This window comes from Hyperolius riggenbachi, chromosome 10, assembly GCF_040937935.1.
Source record: "Hyperolius riggenbachi isolate aHypRig1 chromosome 10, aHypRig1.pri, whole genome shotgun sequence".
Taxonomy (NCBI): Eukaryota; Metazoa; Chordata; class Amphibia; order Anura; family Hyperoliidae; genus Hyperolius; species Hyperolius riggenbachi.
Window position 1 is genome coordinate 131,640,982 of NC_090655.1, and position 17,638 is coordinate 131,658,619.

A 17,638-nucleotide genomic window follows, 5' to 3' on the forward strand; every position below is an offset into this window, starting at 1 on the left:
TGCAGTACTGGGTGAATCACACACCTGAAACAAGCATGCAGCTAATCCAGTCTGACTTCAGTCAGAGCACCTGACCTGCATGCTTGTTGAGGGGCTGAGGCTAAAATTATTAAAGACACAGGATCAGCAGGAGAGTCAGGCAATAGGTATTATTTTAAAAGGAAAATCCATATCTTTCTCACTTTAGGTCCCTTTTAAGATTGATTGCCTGAAAGTTGGCCACAGATTTATTCATATGCAATAGGCCTACATAAATATGTTGAGAGGGGGGGGGGGGGGGTCGCAATTTGTCTATTTGTGTGATTTGTGATAAGGGCCCCCATTCTATAGTTTGCCCATGGACCCATTTTTGCCCCTGCAGACTTTACCAGGAAAGCCTTTCAAGAGTGTGAGCTGGTATCCTGAAAGACAGGTGGCAGTGAACATGAAGTCCTCTGCTACACTGAAAGTAGTTCCAGGACTAGAAGAGAGAACGGTCTAAACAGTGGCATGATTAAATCACTTGTGCCCATCCTGACAGTCAAGGGGCCAGTTTTAAAGGGTGCAGCTATCTGCTCTATTGATTTGAGCAGCTGTACAGAAATCTTGGCGCACACAATATTAAACTGGCGCCCCGCTATAACAGCAGCTACAATTTGTAGCTGCTATTTGTGGCTGCTATTTTCTATGTATAGCCCTTATAGCAGCTACAATTTGTGGCCACTATTTGTAGTTGTAATTTCCTATGTGTAGCCTCTATTTGTGGCTGCAATTTGTAGCCGCAATTTGGGTGCCCTTTTAAACAAGATGTTGGGGTCAAGGTTAGTTTGGGGTTTAAGGTTAGTTGCCCACGGTGGGGGGGGGTATTAAGTGTTAGGAACCACCAGGGGAGGGGTTATCGGTAAGGCACCACCAAGGGGGTAAAAGTTAGACACCACCAGGGGTGTAAGGGATTAGGTACCACCAGGGGAGGGTTCTGTGCGAGAGTCGGGAGAGGTTAGGTCATAGTATAATATCGGTAAATATTACCAATATTTTACTATATGAAAGTAGTCGAATATCCGTATAACTACCGATATTCTACTACCATTATCGTTTGCCCTTTAAAATATGTGGCTTTTTGAAATGTATGCCTACTGGTGCCTTGGGCTAGTTGCCAGCATTAGAGGGTTTTATGGAATGTATGTACCACCATATCAGTGGGGAAATGTATACTGTTAAAAAGGTGTTTCTGACTTCCTACCAGTTCACTACCACACACACAGTTAAGGTACAGCAATTTGGGGAGATACATTTTGAAGGTCAAAATTTCTATAAAGCAATATAGCTTTAGGTTATTTATTATTTATTGTATTTATAAAGCGCCAACATATTAACCAGCGTTGCACAATAGATAAAAGGGTTAACATACAAGGTAGGACATACAGGAAACTCACAACAAAACAAGATAATGCAAATGATCTGATAATACAGTGTTATCAGGGCCGGATTTAGGACAAGGCCACCTAGGCCATGGCCTAGGGCACCACAGGAGCAAGGGCACCAAAGCAGCAGGCTAAACCGGTGCAAGCTTGCAAATGCTGCAATGCAGGGGGATCAGGCAAGCACCTGATCACTGTACTATGCTGCTAGCCACCTGTGCAGCAGCCGTCTTGCTCTCTGTGCACGTTTGCATTGTGGCCAGCAGCTATGGACTTGGGCAGCATTGGAGACGGAAAGGAAGAGGAAGCTTCTGCACTGGAGACGAGTGGAGAAATGAGTGACATTGATGGCTGCTGCGGTGTGAAGGCGAGCTGGCTACCTATACTGAAAGGAGGGGGGGGGGGAGGGATTAAGGGAGTCACCTGGCTACCTATACTGGATGGAAATGGGGGAGGGGTCATCTGGCTACCTGTACTGAAGGGGGGCGGCTGGTGACAGTGGCCTTGGGTGGTAAAGAGTACAAATCCGGCCCTGAGTGTCATAGGTCAAAATAGAGATTGTTCTAGTCCACAAAAGGGGTGATTGTCAGTAAGATTGCATAATCAAGCTGGAAACACTAAGGGAGAGGGCCCTGCTTACAATCTAAAGGGTGGGGGTGGAGACAATAGGTGCATCTGTTGAGAGGGTGTCTAACAGAACATATTATGGTGCTGGTGTAGGGGGGTATGCGAGCATGAAAGGGTGAGTCTTGAGAGCTTGTGTGAAGGTATTAAAGGTGGGGGCGAGTCTGGTGGCTGGAGGGAGCGAGTTCCAGAGAGAAGCTTATTGCGGGTGCACCTGGCATTCCAGAGGCCACAGGAAACAGGGAGTGAATGCCTAGGGGTAGGATGGATAGGAATAAGGTTATGCTGAGGGGGTGTGTGGGTAGAGTGTGGGGGGAGGGAAGGGAGGTGCATGGGGGTTGAGGGCCAAAAGGAAGTCTAAGGACAGAAGGGGAGAGGGTGCGGGGAAACAGAAGGGGGACAAGGTGCAGAAGGAGGTGGAGGTAGAGCATGTGGTGATGGGGGGGAGGGAGATAGCTTGGAAATGGTGGAGGGGTCAGGGAGTGAATAGGAGGGAAGGGGTACATTTTGTACTGAAGGGATAAGGCTACGTTTCCACTGTGCGTAGGTTAGGTTTCCACTTGTGCGTTTTGTGTCAGATTTTTCTCTCCGAAAATTCACATTGATTTTGCAACTAATGGTGGTGAATGGGGCTGTTTCCATTCAATGCGAACTTTTCGTTAGCGTTCGTACCCGTGAAAAAATCTGAGGTCAGGTATCATTTTTTTCGGACATCGCGTACGATTCGCGTACAATGCTTTGTATAGGCAATGCGAATTTTCGCGTTACTCGCCTGAAAATTCGCATTAGATCCATGGTTACAGGAAGTTGTCAGCAGTCATGACTAAGCTGTTACTAGGCAGTGTTATAATTTAAGTAGGCCTCAGTTACTTGGCCTGAGTTTTATGTAAAAGGCTTGCCCGCAGTGTATGCCTTTAAAATAAATAGAGGTTTTGTGATGCAGGCAGAGGCATCTCAGGGTCTGCGTGTAGCAGAGGATACACGCAAATACTGAGAACATGTTCCTAAAAGAAGGCCATCGGACTACTCTGACCTTAACACTACACCACAGGAACAGAAAACATTGGCCATATTTACTAAACATCCACGTTCCTGCATATGGGTCAAATGCCTCATTGATTATTAATCAAGTAGGTGTGTATGATGACACCACGAGTGGGTCCACCAATAATCTGGTTTAGGGGGTGGCGAAGATGATGTCATATTTAACTCTTTCCTAGTCAGTATTAAAGGCTGAGGGAGCTACGAGAGCTCACTTCTGCTTCTTCCTTCCGCACTAGCTAGCAAGGCTGACTGGGACGACTTCTAAGCATGTTCTTCCTTTCTGTAATCTGATATAATGTATGCTGTACATAGGTAGTTTAGTGTAACGTAGTTAGGAAGAAGGTACCTGATAGACTTCAGCAGGGAGTCTCATCACGAGCTTGTAACGCAACATGAAGATTGGCATAGCTAGGATATGATGACTGTATCTATCTGTCTTTCTGTGACTTGAATAAATAACGTAAACATTGAAGAAGCCTGAGAAAGTCTATATCCTGTTTGCGGTGTGGAGAGTCAAGTGATCTCACAGTCTGTGAGACGATGGTGTCGAAGCAAGGTGATAAGAACAGTTTATAACAATGGTGCCGATTTAAACCCTGATTGAACACTGTCTAGCAGTACAAGCAGACAGGGGCCGGGGGCCGAAGAAGGTGTTTTCAAGAAATTCCACAGCAAAACAAGCGGAATAGATGGACGCGGACTGTAAAGCTTATCAAGCTTATACTGATAAGCTGATGTGAGTGTGTGGGAGCCGAGCACACGGGCTGCAATTCGAGGAAACCAGCAGCGACACTCGTGGATGTTAAACTTTGACTGTAAGTGCACATCAGTCATAGCCTAAACCGGATCGCAGGTGACTGGAACGCTCCGAGGCCGGCTGGCAGCTGCCGCTGGATATCGATCCGCTGAGCCAGTGTGGGTACACAGAGATGACGCTCAGGAGTTCCAGGGATCCACTCAGTGTCGTGGAAAAGTTGCCAAAAGCTGGTCGAATTCGCAGGCTTACAAAGTCCTCTGCTCAGGCAAGTATGTTTTATGTTGTTATGTTGCATTATCTTTATTGTATGAGAGGAGGATAATGTGTTCTGTGTTTTGTGTTAATTGCAGCGTGGAGGCTGCGGGTTTCGCATCTTGTAAATGCAGGGTGCGGTTTTCAGAGTTTATGTGCTTTGTTTGGTTTCTTCGGATTCAAGTTTCCTGTGTTGCATATTTACGTGGTGGTTATTTCTGCATTTGTTTCAGGCATGTTTTTGCTGGAAAGAAGTCGATTGGGTTTTTTTTTTCTCTTCTCTTCTCTCCCCGTCTCTACAGAGGCTGGGAAGAATGTCCAGATAGAGCAGGGGGGGGGTCCCCCGCAGCAGGAGATAAGCCAGCGGTGCTTCTGTTAGTACTGGATGGGAGGGAGAGGGGATAGAAGAGGAAAGCGAGTGTCTTTCTGTTTGTGAGATGTTCTGCAAGTTTCTCGTATTTCCAGTCAGAGCTGCTAACATGCTTGTAAATATCTGTATCTGTTATGTTGTTTAGCCAGTTTGTCTGTTGTGCGTTTCAGCAGTACTAGCTGTTATTATGGTTTAGAGTTACGCTGCGCGCTTGCGTAGGTTTGAGTCATGGCAGAGATAAACTGCAGATGATTTGTGAGGAGAGAGAGGTTTCTACATTCCTGGGTGATGCTAAGAGGTAATATATTTAGCATTGCAGCTGTGACGCGGTTGGTCTCAAGTTTGGCAAGCATCCCAGAGAGTATAGGTGGCGGAAGGCTGACTCTCGGTAAAATGTATCGATGCTGTGTGTAACTATGCATAAAAATGTTTGTTCTGTGTGTATTTTGTTTTCTCTCCTAAGATATAGGAAACGAGAGGCTGCTATGGGAGCAGCCATCTTAGCTGGCAGTCCAGGACTCAAAATGGCGGCAGTGGAGAGAGCCCACCCCCGAGAGTCATGGCCCCCACACGTCATGGCAGGGGGGAGGAGGGGCTGGGGGATCCACGTCATGTCAGGCTGTGCTCGCGGCTCCGGGCAGAGCAGCTGAAAGGGAGGGGGGTAGAAATACAGAGACATGCTACTGTGTGTCTCGGGTCTCGAAGTATTTCCACAGAGGTTTTCCCTGAGTCCATGGAAAGGAATGCCAGGATACGTGCACCAAGCGATTACTGAAAGATTAGCAGGAGCACGGATAGGAAAAGTGTCCCAGCTAGGTGCAGGGACACACGTAGCAGTGCAGGTCAGGAAAGTGTCTGTACTGAGTTGCTTACGGAATTATTCCTGTAAGTGGGGCACCGTAATGGGTGGTGCAGCATGAGTTCCCAATAGAGTATAGGGGGGGACAGTGCATCAGGGGGGTGCCGGAGGTGGAAAAAAGGGCGTCGCCGCTGCTGCAGAGCGGTAACGTTTTTTTCCGGTTTTTGTCGTGGACAGGGCCAGAGCTTGACTGAGAGGTCTATGCTGGGCTGGGGCTGTTTTTTTTTGCGTGCGTTTTTTTCGTCCACTGATTGGTCGAATATGTTTTTTCCAGCTCTTATCAATTGTAGCACAAAGAACAACAACTGACCGCAGTTCATGGGGCAATTATATAGATGATAGAATTGCCATGTACAGAGTGACAGTGTATCAGTACGGTGTTTGCCATGTGACTACCTGCCAAGTGGGCATTCAGGGATCTGCATACAGGCATGTGATGCTGGTATGCTTAGCCCTGCACCCTGTGTAGTTTAAGTGTAAAGTGCCCCTTCCTACAGGGAGGCAGCCATTTTTTTTGGGGTAGTCTAGGTGGTGGCACGGCAAACATTGATCAGAGGGTACAACACACAGAACTTCTAGCAGAGCTGGTATCGCGATGAAGTTCTAGATAAGTAAATGCGATAATGAGTAAGAGCATTGCAGGCTCACCTGCAAAGCAGCAACAGGTGTGGCATCCAGAATCTGTGCATGCGACGGCCGCGCATGGACAGATAGGGGGGGATGTGGAGTGAGCTGCAATGGGGTGAGAGCTTCCAAAGGTGAAGCGAGCTTCCAAAGGTGAAGTCCGCGGGAGCATATTTTAAACAGGTAAGTACTGAGGATAGTACTGAGGTAGGGGGGTGAAGTTTAACTCCAATCTACCAATAAGAGTAAACTGAGTTCATGAGAACCATAAAACAACGAGATCAATTAAGGTATATATTGACCATTTTAAAGGGTAAAGAGTACAAGCCGCAGGGCGAATCCCAAATCATTAATAAGAATTGATTTGTTTGTATTTCGATTTCAGGTGTTTGGCAATATGGAATGGAGACAGCTGCAGTGCTGGCAGCAAGGATGGAGATGTCAGTCGGATAAGCGAAAGGTTCCAGATGCCAATCTAAGCTTGGAGGAACACGAGATTCCTGAAATCGGAAAGAGACTAAAACACGAGATTCCTGAGATTGGAAAGAGATTAAAACACGAGATTCCTGAAATCGGAAAGAGACTAAAACACGAGATTCCTGAGATTGGAAAGAGATTAAAACACGAGATTCCTGAAATCGGAAAGAGACTAAAACACGAGATTCCTGAAATCGGAAAGAGATTAAAACACGAGATTTCGGAGATCGGAAAGAGACTAACAAAACTGTCTGAGCAAAGCATAATGCAAAGTGCTAATGTTTTTCTTTCCCAAGGTGGTGCTTTTATAATGAAGAGTACCGTGCTGATGGTGATCCTAGGTTGCCATTTCGTCCTAGGAGAACGAAGAGAGGACATTCTCATGTATAATAAGGGGTTAATGAGAATGCAAGGCCCAAACATGTTGATGTTGGGTGACAAAGGTACTGATCCTTTCACACCTCCCTCTGATTGGCACAGATGGACCAAGCAGGGATGGAGGGAAAGAGCACTTGTGCCAGGAGAAAACAAATTTCATGGCACAATGTGGGTGAAAGGTCTGAAGGGTCAGGTGTGTGGGCAGTGGGGATTGAATGGCAGTGTAAATCTGCTATTTAATACCACACTCCCAGAATCGATGCACCAATCCAAAGGTTTGTTAAAAGGTACATTGCAGTACAATGGGTACATGCAAAAGGTGGAGTGTGTGATTCTGGGGTACCTTGTCTTGGTTATGCAGAGTGAGATGGTTCCAGATTGGAGAGGAACGAGCAGGAGGCGTCAATTCTCTTACCAGAGAGACGCAGGGGACAACATCACACTCTGGAGCTACCAACAGAGAGTGCCTTTGAAACAACTATACACACGTAAAGGCTGGAAAGCCGAGGGTGGGTGGTTCTTGAAACAAGAAGTAAAAATCGAGATCAAGCCACATTTCCAGGTGACAAAGAGGGTGGGGAGAGCGGTCCCGGGGGAGGGAAAGCCCACACAGGGAACCCCATTCACACCACACGGGTCACAACAGGGGACGATATTACACAGTCCATATGCAACAGCTTATCCTCATGATAGTTGGGTAAGTGAAGAGGTACTCTTAATCGAACGATTGCAGAGAGTACAGTCTTCTCGACCTCAGGTACATAGTGTGCCTCAGGACATAAGGGGGGAAGAGGTCCAATCAGGACAGCTGGGGACATATTTTGTCAGCGAGAGATTGGACAAGGGGAGGTATATTAATTTTTCTGTAGAAGGATCTTTTGCATGGCAGCTTCGAGATGTTTGGGTGAACAAATGGAAACGGTGCAACATTCCTTTAGGCACCGCTACTTCCTTAGTTCCCACCTTAACCCGTGTCTTACACCAGGACCTGAGAGGTCAACCTTTTTTGGTGCTAGACGGGGAGGTGAAGCAAGTAGAGTTGTCCTCATGCGGGCAATTCTTGCAGAAGTACCTGCGTTGGCCGGGGCAAGTCAAATTTAGTGAAGAAGCCTGCAGGCTCAATAACGCAGAATGCGAGGCTACCATTCAAAAGATCCACCCTGAAGCCCAACCGATAGTTCCGGTGGCGGAAGGAAAGGTTTGGTTTTTTAACATAAGTTCTAATGATACATTCAAGGTATATTCTCATAATTGTTCCGATAAGGGGGAGTTTCCAAGGGGAACATATTGTGGGAGCGGAGATCCCATTAGTGATCCAGGTTGGAGGACGTTATTTCTCAAATTGTTAAGAGAACTCTAAAGTGCAAATTTTCACGGGTAGTTCCCGTCCTGAAAGAGAACACGACATGGGACAAAGGGGAACAGGGTTTGATCCAAGACGACCACATTTTGTTACGAAGGTTAAACAAACAGTACACTAAGTTAGAGGTAAGATTTCACCATGATACAGGTGATCTTAACGAGGTAGAACACAAAAATGAGCAGGTGAGTGCCAGTCTGACCTGGTGGACAAGGGTTCCGGTGATGTTCCAGGGACACTCGGACTGGGCCTCTGCAGTACCAAAGTTCTTTCTACAGCCACTGGTCGTCTGGATGGGGATGACAACTTTAGGCATAATTATCCAGGTGAGGTTGCGTGTTAAAATTACGTAAAACAAATTAACCTGGTCCAGAGATTGGTGCCTCATAAACAATCTCCTGAACCAATAGTTTAAATTAAGGGATATACAGGGTTACGGGTATAGGTTTAGTAGTACCTGTGATGGAGCTGATTGTATAAAGGCGCTCTTTTAGAAGGCACCTGGCACTGCTCCGTTTTGTAACAACCAAACGAGTTTCACTTTTCTGTGGTCATGCAAGTTTGTGAGTGATACGTAAGTGACGCAAATGCTGAGCATGTGGTATAGAGGGACTTAGAAGTAGGGCCTCCCCAGAGAGCCTGGTTACAGGAAGACCAAGAGGTCTTGCTCTCTCTCTTCCAGGGGTAATCGCCTAGAGCAGAGAAGTTGTGTGAGCACGAACATCGAAAAGTGAAACATAAAAGAAAAGAAACCAGGTACTGGGAGGTTCAGACGCTGGGATCTGCGGGTCAAGCCGTTTTAGGGGGGATTGTTATAATTTAAGTAGGCCTCAGTTACTTGGCCTGAGTTTTATGTAAAAGGCTTGCCCGCAGTGTATGCCTTTAAAATAAATAGAGGTTTTGTGATGCAGGCAGAGGCATCTCAGGGTCTGCGTGTAGCAGAGGATACACGCAAATACTGAGAACATGTTCCTAAAAGAAGGCCATCGGACTACTCTGACCTTAACACTACACCACAGGAACAGAAAACATTGGCCATATTTACTAAACATCCACGTTCCTGCATATGGGTCAAATGCCTCATTGATTATTAATCAAGTAGGTGTGTATGATGACACCACGAGTGGGTCCACCAATAATCTGGTTTAGGGGGTGGCGAAGATGATGTCATATTTAACTCTTTCCTAGTCAGTATTAAAGGCTGAGGGAGCTACGAGAGCTCACTTCTGCTTCTTCCTTCCGCACTAGCTAGCAAGGCTGACTGGGACGACTTCTAAGCATGTTCTTCCTTTCTGTAATCTGATATAATGTATGCTGTACATAGGTAGTTTAGTGTAACGTAGTTAGGAAGAAGGTACCTGATAGACTTCAGCAGGGAGTCTCATCACGAGCTTGTAACGCAACATGAAGATTGGCATAGCTAGGATATGATGACTGTATCTATCTGTCTTTCTGTGACTTGAATAAATAACGTAAACATTGAAGAAGCCTGAGAAAGTCTATATCCTGTTTGCGGTGTGGAGAGTCAAGTGATCTCACAGTCTGTGAGACGATGGTGTCGAAGCAAGGTGATAAGAACAGTTTATAACAGGCAGATTATGCATATTTAACTAATGCAAACTTTTGCGTACGACAATTCGCATAAAAACGCGTACAAATGTAAATGTGAATTTTCCCCAATCAGAAAAATCTTATATGATTTTTTGCAGGCGAAAATGTCACGCTACAGTGGAAACGTAGCCTTAATTTTCTAATTCCAGCTCCAGATCTCCCCTTTTTCAGAGAAGATACTATCAAAGGAGGACAGGCTATTCTGGTCAAATATATTATCTTCTGCATAAAGAGACAAGAATCCCTAAAGGGGACCAGTTGTAAAGGCATGGGGACTAATGTAGGGGATGGTAATATTGAACTGTTTGTGCATAATAAACTGCTAAGGGATATGAGCAATTACCATTATATGGGGGGATGTAGAAACCTTCTTGATGAAAGTGATATTCATGTTAAAGGAATATATTTAAGATGCCTCGATTCATGAAGCATTACCGCATTTGGTAATACTGAAAACAGCTGACTTTACTGAGTACTTAGCAAAATGTAAATTCTTAAAGGCTGTTACCACATGAAAAACTGTAGTTACCAAGCAGTGAGGTAAACTACCAACATGTGTGGTAAATACCTCGGCAAATGTCAGTAAATGGCAATTCATAAAGAATAGATCATGCCGTAAAACCCTGACATTTTACCGGCACCTCTGGTGTGGCGAAATGAGAGTAGAGACTGTGCAATACTGTGGGAAGCCAGTGTTGACTCCGACAAGCAGAGAGGGATAAGCTATGCCTGACTGGAGCAGAAACCTATAGAAACAGCCCCTGTCTCCTGCAACTCAGGATGATGCATTTTGATAGGACCCGAAGCCTTCTACGTGGGTCTAACTTTCCTACCCCTAGGCAGTGTGCAGACAGAATGGAACAAAAGACGTTTCCCCTGCCACCCTTTGGCAGTTTTACCACTTCCGTTCCTGTTTGAAGATGCAGAGTATCTAGTAGAGAAATCATCTAAGCAGGGAATGTCTCCTGGAAGTTTATCTAAGCTGTGGCAATTAAATAAAATGTTAAGAAAGACTAATAGACAGATTCAGAGCGAGCAGAGACAATATAATAAACAGTACAGCAAAATATATACTGTACATCTAAAGGGATGTCAGGATGCCTTTTACTATTGTAATGCTGTTTCTGCTGCTGCACAGAGTTTTGTCTATTGAAGCTGGTAAATTACCGAACATCTACCGCACCTGTGAACATTTTTAGGAATTAGCACACAAATGTCTAAAATACCGAATGCTGTGATTTACCAATCACTTTACATTTACCACACTGTGCTCTATGACTCGAGGCCATAGTGTATTTCACAAAACAAATATGTTTATTAAAATGATGAAATAAATGCTGTTGGTTAAATAACACAATTATGTTTCCAAAAATATATTTATGATTATTGTTGTTTAAGTGTTGCTGTAAAATATAATAACAAAACTTAAAACCATTTCCATGAACAGATGTAAAAATATTTACTTTGTTATTATTCTGAGAAATGAAAGTTTTACAGCTAATAAAAAAAAAAACCCGTCATCACATTACTAAAGAAGCAGATCAGCTGAGAAAGTTTCTGTCAGTCCCTGTGGAAGTGGCTACATCATCATCTCAACTGTTCAGACTGCAAGAAGGAAGGCACAAATTGAATCTGTCTGAGAAAATTGCAGCCTGTACCACTGCCAGGGGGCTGTGCAGGAAGTGACCAGTGTCTGGTGCCTGAGGTAGAATGGAGGAGCAGATTCCACTACAGAAAGGACACTAGCGTCAAGTCTGGTCCCTGGCTCAAAGAGACAGAAGCGCTACAGCTGGAATATCCATAAGGGTATTACCAGCACATCCTAAAGGTTATATCTGTCCTCGGCTGACAAGCCAAATTGATGTATACCCATTTTTAGTGCTCTCTCTCTCTCTTTTCCATCCTCTACCTCAGATTTTGCCAGCTTGAACGGAACAAGACCAGCACCAACATTGTTTCTGATCGCTCCTCCCGAGGAATCGTAAGTATTTGCAATACAAGACATATCCAGTGTCTGGTGCTAACATTCATCTAGAAAACATTTGTGCCTGGAAAAGGGTTTTAAAAATATTCAGATATTATTAAAATTAGCAGCTACAGGGACATTCAATACACAAAATGCATGTTTTTTTATAAGCAGCACCAACTGCTGTTTACTTGTATTTGAAGTGATCCCATGAGTTAAATCATGGCTTGTGGGTGCTTAGTGATTTGCCATGTGATGTGCATTTGCACAGTCACACATGGGCTCTGAGATGAGAACTTTCATTTCAGTAAATGTGTGATTGGCAGTTTTGTGGAATCACCATTGCGTTGCAGATCTAGTAAGTCAAGACACATGGGCCCATATGCAATTCATTTTTTCTCCTGAGTTCTCTCATAATCAATAGTCAATAGTAGCTATGGAGTACAAGCAGTGTTTGACAGACAAAATCTTTTTGTTGTTGTTTGTTTTTTGTATATTTTCAGAACAAAGGTGCAAGAAATGCAGACATAATATAATCACTGTGATGCCTGTAACCGAATACCAACTTGTACATGACTAGCTTCATAGTAGCTTTTAAGTTCTTTTTTAAGCACATGGCTTGAGAAAGGATGTCCTTATGTCTGAAAAAGTGACCTGTGCAGCAGGCAAAAGCTAAGCTATAATTACATATTTCATATTTAGCTGTAATTATTTTTTTGCGTTTAGCATTTTCCCTTTTATTGGATTTTGCCGAAAATTAACCTCCCCCTATGTCTACTCTTTCCTGACACCTAACACCCCTCCCCCCTGCAATATACCATCCTCCTAAATGTAATCAATAAAACTGACCTCATCCTACCCTATCTCCCTAATGCTGGGGATACACGGGTCGACCGGCGGCTCGATTAGCCACCGGATCGACCCCAGCCGCGTCCCCGCCGCGTCCCCGCTCGTCCGTGCATGCACGCGGATCGATTACCGCTCGTCCCCGCCGGCACTTCCTTATCAGCGCTCGATTCCCTGCCATTGTCCGCAGGCGGGAATCGAGCGGGCGCGGGTCGAGCGGCTTGATCGGGCCAGCTGAATATTATCAGCTGGCCGGATCAGCTGGTCGATACACGGTACAGAAATGTACATAATGCTGGGGATACACGATACGTTTCTGTACTGTGTATCGACCAGCTGATCCGGCCAGCTGATAATATTCTGCTGGCCCGATCAAGCCGCTCGACCCCCGCCCGCTCGATTCCCGCCTGCGGACAATGGCAGGGAATTGAGCGCTGATAAGGAAGGGGTGAGCGGTAATCGATCAGCACGCATGCGCGGACGAGCGGGGATGCGGATGGGGTCGATCCGGCGGCTAATCGAGCCGCCGGTCGACCCGTGTATCCCCAGCATTACACTAACCCTCCTAAAACAATGCCAAACCCTAACAGATTACCCTAAGCATACTCACCTTCCATCATCCTTACTGTCTGCACTAAATCCAAACAATGGAAGATGAAAATTGTAATTGCTGATACCATGGCTACTGCATAATCAACACTCAGATGCAGTGTTGCCAACTCATCCCTTTTATTACTGACACATCTAAGTTATACAGGTTCTGGGGCTATTTGCACATAATCAGTGCCTTAACTGCATCTACCTAGCCACAAAACCTGTATAATTCATAGGTGTCAGTAATTAAAGGGATGAGTTGGCAACTCTGCTCAGATGGAGCTCACCTGTAGCACTGACACAAGTGCCCAGCAATCTACTGAATATACTTTATTTATTTCCATGGATGAGCCCTTTAAATAAGCACATTTGAGCACCTATGCTAGTGTGACATTTAAACATATAATTGGACCATTTGAACATGTTCCTTTAACCGTGTGGCATTTCACTCCCAGCTTATTATATTTTACTGTCTTATATATATATATATATATATATATATATATATATATATATATATATATATATATATATATAATTTTTTTTATTTCATGATGACCTGCTGAAAGTATGTGGAGCAATGTCATGTCCCTTGGCTGAATTTATCTTTGCTATGTCCTCAGATAGACTCTTTGAAGCAGCCATTAACCTTTCAGTGGAGCAACATCTCATATTTCCCCTGAGCTTAACAGCCCACTCCTGCCTTCAATACAAACAGCAACATCTAATCATCATTACCTGCACAGCCTACGGATCAGGTCTTCAGAGCGACGTCCAATGCGGTGTGGGAAGTCTACCTTTTCAATTCCTTTCAACACCATGTTATAAATTTTGATGGGATCTGTCCCTGAGAATGGTGGGCTGGAAGAAAAAAACGAAAAAAAAAAAAAACCTCCTGAAAAAAAGCGTTGTATCAAGAACTGATTCTTTTGACAAAAGATCAGAGTATTATTTATTTGTCCTGTCTCCTTTATGAAAAACGTGATCAATGCAGGTTTTCTTCTAGGCGAATGAGTACGGGGATTGTGTCTTTGTTTTGACATGTTGTAACTTAAGTCATTGCATCAATAGTAGCTCTTTCTAGCTCTAGTGCTTGACTGATGCTTGTCCTCTGTGTACATCTGATTGCATCTGAACCGCACACAGATTATAAGTGAATGTATTGAATAATAAGTTTCTTGCAGAGAGGATGAGATTGAGACAAAAGCACAACAGAGCATTTGACAGCTTAGAGCCCTGTCTCAGCTAGTGTCACACACACCCCCATGATACTTTTGATTGTATTCTAAAATAGTATTGACATTTAAGCTCATATATAAATGCTGGTAGTGGTCCATTACAAAGAGTTATGTATTAAGCATATTCAATGATACAAACATTATCAATGTGTGTGCAATATTTTTGATTTGACCTATTCAGGACAGGATATGGAGTTTTGCCAGATATAAATAGATGAAATCTGCTACCTCTATCATGTATTGTATACTAAAATGTGACATTGTTATAAAGTAAGTTTGGGCTGTGTAGTTTTACCTTTTATAAAATGTCACGGGTTTGCGGATTGCTTTATTGCCAATTGCATCCTGATGCTGGCCACACACTTTATAATCTGACTACACAATCTGCAGTCATCATAAAGCTTCAGCAATTAGTAAATCACTTAAAGGGAAGCTTAAGTCACGTAAAAAAAAAAATGACTTTTTCTCACCTGGTGCTCCCCTCAGCCCCCTGCAGCTGAGGGGTGCCCTCGCCGTGTCCCTCCTGGACTTGCCGGCGGCCACTTCCGGTTTGGCCGTCACCGGCCGACAGGCTGGGAACACGGCTGATTATCCGCGTTCCCAGCCGCAATAGCGCCCTCTATAATGCTATTGCGGCTTGGGAACGCGGCTAATCAGTCGCCAAACCAAAGTGGCCGCCGGCGAGTCCAGGCGCATCAGAGGGACATGGCGAGGGCACCGTTCAGCTGCAGGGGGCTGAGGGAAGCCCCAGGTGAGTAAAAGTCATTTTTTTTTTACGTCACTTAAGCTTCCCTTTAAGCTGGCCATACACTTATAGATTTCCACAGAATGTGGCAAAACGATTAATTCCTCTCTGAAAAGTGATTCGTTCCTGAATAAATTCCTACCATATGCTACACATCCATTTTCAATAGATAGCAGCAGGTAGTCTATTGAAAATTGATCGAACTGCAGTTTGGCACTGTTCGATGCAATGCAACTCTTCAGGCCGTGGAATACCGCCACTCCTGCCCCTGCTCTAAATTGATCTAGATCTTCTGTCCTGTCCGATAGATACTTTCAGGCTTTTTTAATCAAAATCGATATATTGGACATTTTAGGGGAATCGATTCCCTGCAGATCAATTGAAGCTTCAGGGGATTAAAGGGGAACAATGATATGTGTATGGGTACCATAACTCAGATCAAGCAACCACCTCTGACTTCAGTGGTGACCTGGCTAACATTATTTTTGTAGAGCCACAAGAAAAACAAGACAACTAGGGTACAACCAACTTATTAAAAAAGGTCAGCAAAAAACAACCCACGTGACGATAGGTTCACTTTAATACTACAATTGTTACATAGCAGCAACTTGGGCTTACCAAATCCTATCCAGCCACATTGATTAGAACCACTGAATGTGTATGAGTACAAGTCAAGAGGACATATTTAAACAAGACTGCTTTTCTATCATTTCTGAAATCTGTCATCTTTCTTTTTCCCCATGTCTAGTCTACCCAAACTTTGTAAAATAAAATGGTTGGATGGAATCCTCACCTTCCTGTCAAAAGCTCATAGATGAGAATGCCCAGCGACCAGTAATCTGCCCCAAAGTCATGTCCTCTGTTCATGATGATCTCTGGCGCTACATACTCCGGAGTGCCACAAAATGTCCAAGTCTTCTTCCCTGGACCAATCTTTTTGGCAAACCCAAAGTCTACCTGGAAGATAAGTAAAATAATTGCTACAACAAACAATCATCTACTTAAAGAGGCACTGTAATGACATACAGTAGAATGTAGTAAATTATTCACAATACCCACTTTTACGGTATTTCAGCATCAGAAACACTTTCTATATCTATATATTGCTCTATATTGGTATGTGCCCCCCCTCCTCCCAGCTTAGGCTGTTTAGCTATAGGAAATTCTCTTCCTATAACATTCAGGGAGACCAGGCATCATTTTCACTGGCTTTGGCATGCTCAGAAACAAGCATTCCGCAGAGATGTACCTGACAGGACTAAAGATGTTGCCACCTGTGATAAATATCCAAATGTAAATCATGGTGAGGAAAGATTTTACAATGAGCAAACACTGACTAAATAATAAATGTTGTAAATTGTAAAAAAAAAAAAAAAAGAAAAAAAAAGAAAAAGAAAAGCTATTTTATTCGTTACCTCCTTAATGGTATGCTGGACACGGGCATGGCGCTCGCTAGCCTCAGGAGTACCCCAGTATAAAACTAATAGATTGCATGCCTGCAAAAGGTTTAGCTAGTGCTAGGCTAGCTAGTATTGGTGCCCAAAAGCAGTGTAAGGGCCCATTCACACTCAGAAGCGCAAAACAAATCGCGGGCGTTTTGCGGGACTGATTTTTCCGCGATTTCACGCAGAAAAATTACTTGACATTGCAGCTATTTCTCCGCGATCACGTTTAGCGTTTCTATAGCACTGAAACAATATCACCGGGAAATCGCCTGAAAATGGTGCATTTCGCGATTTTGGGCAATTTGCAGCGATTACAGCAAATCGCCCAAGTAAGAAAGGGCCCATAGGGTTTTATTACACTAGCGCTTTCAAAAGCGCTAGCGTTTGAGCGTTTTGCCAAAATCGCCGGCACAACACTCTAGTGTGAGTGGGCCCTAACGCTCAGGAGGTTAAACAGCCTGAATTCCTAAACTGTGCAGCAAAGTAGAAACTAAGGTGGTTGAATATCAGGCTTGATTTTCTACTTAGGCATCTTGGAGCATCTCCAGTGGGAAAAGCATTAGAGGTCCAATAAATGTGGACTCGATTTAAAAAAAAATGTCTGCCATTACATGATAAAAGATTGTATTATTCACTTGAGTGATATTGAAACATGTTGGGAGATCCTGATTTATTTAAAAGAAAAAAAACTCTTGCTCTGGATGCTGCATGCATGCAACTGCAATCACTCAACTACTAGTTCACAAACCTCATAAGCTGGACATACACTGGTCAATGCGGCCAGCAGATAGTTTCCTCTTAGATCATTATCTGATCAGAGAGAGATCTTTATGATTGAGCCCCTCCACATACTGTACACAGAAATGTATTGAAAATCTGTTCTCACTGGCAGGTCCCCAGTACTCCTAGTCTTCTTCCTCCACACCCGAACTGTGCAGAATGTAGGGGCAGCACAGATTACACTCTCCAGCGCTGGGCTCTCCTCCCTGTGTCTTCTATCTCGTGTACTCTATTACAAATGATAGAGGCCAAACCAATAGGGGCAAAG

General features: G+C 44.2%; 1 protein-coding gene across 11 annotated transcripts in view; it reads right to left on the reverse strand.

Annotated features, from left to right (window-relative positions):
* The window catches only part of LOC137536102 (cGMP-dependent protein kinase 2-like), an 843,621-nt gene that overhangs the window by 32,509 nt on the left and 793,474 nt on the right, over positions 1-17,638 (reverse strand). For all 11 annotated transcript variants that reach the window (XM_068258139.1, XM_068258141.1, XM_068258140.1 and 8 more), the window contains 2 exons: positions 15,939-16,102; positions 13,901-14,023 (listed from right to left, as the gene is read on the reverse strand). In XM_068258139.1, the coding sequence (XP_068114240.1) occupies positions 13,901-14,023; positions 15,939-16,102 (287 nt within the window). The remainder of the gene's footprint in view (positions 1-13,900; positions 14,024-15,938; positions 16,103-17,638) is intronic.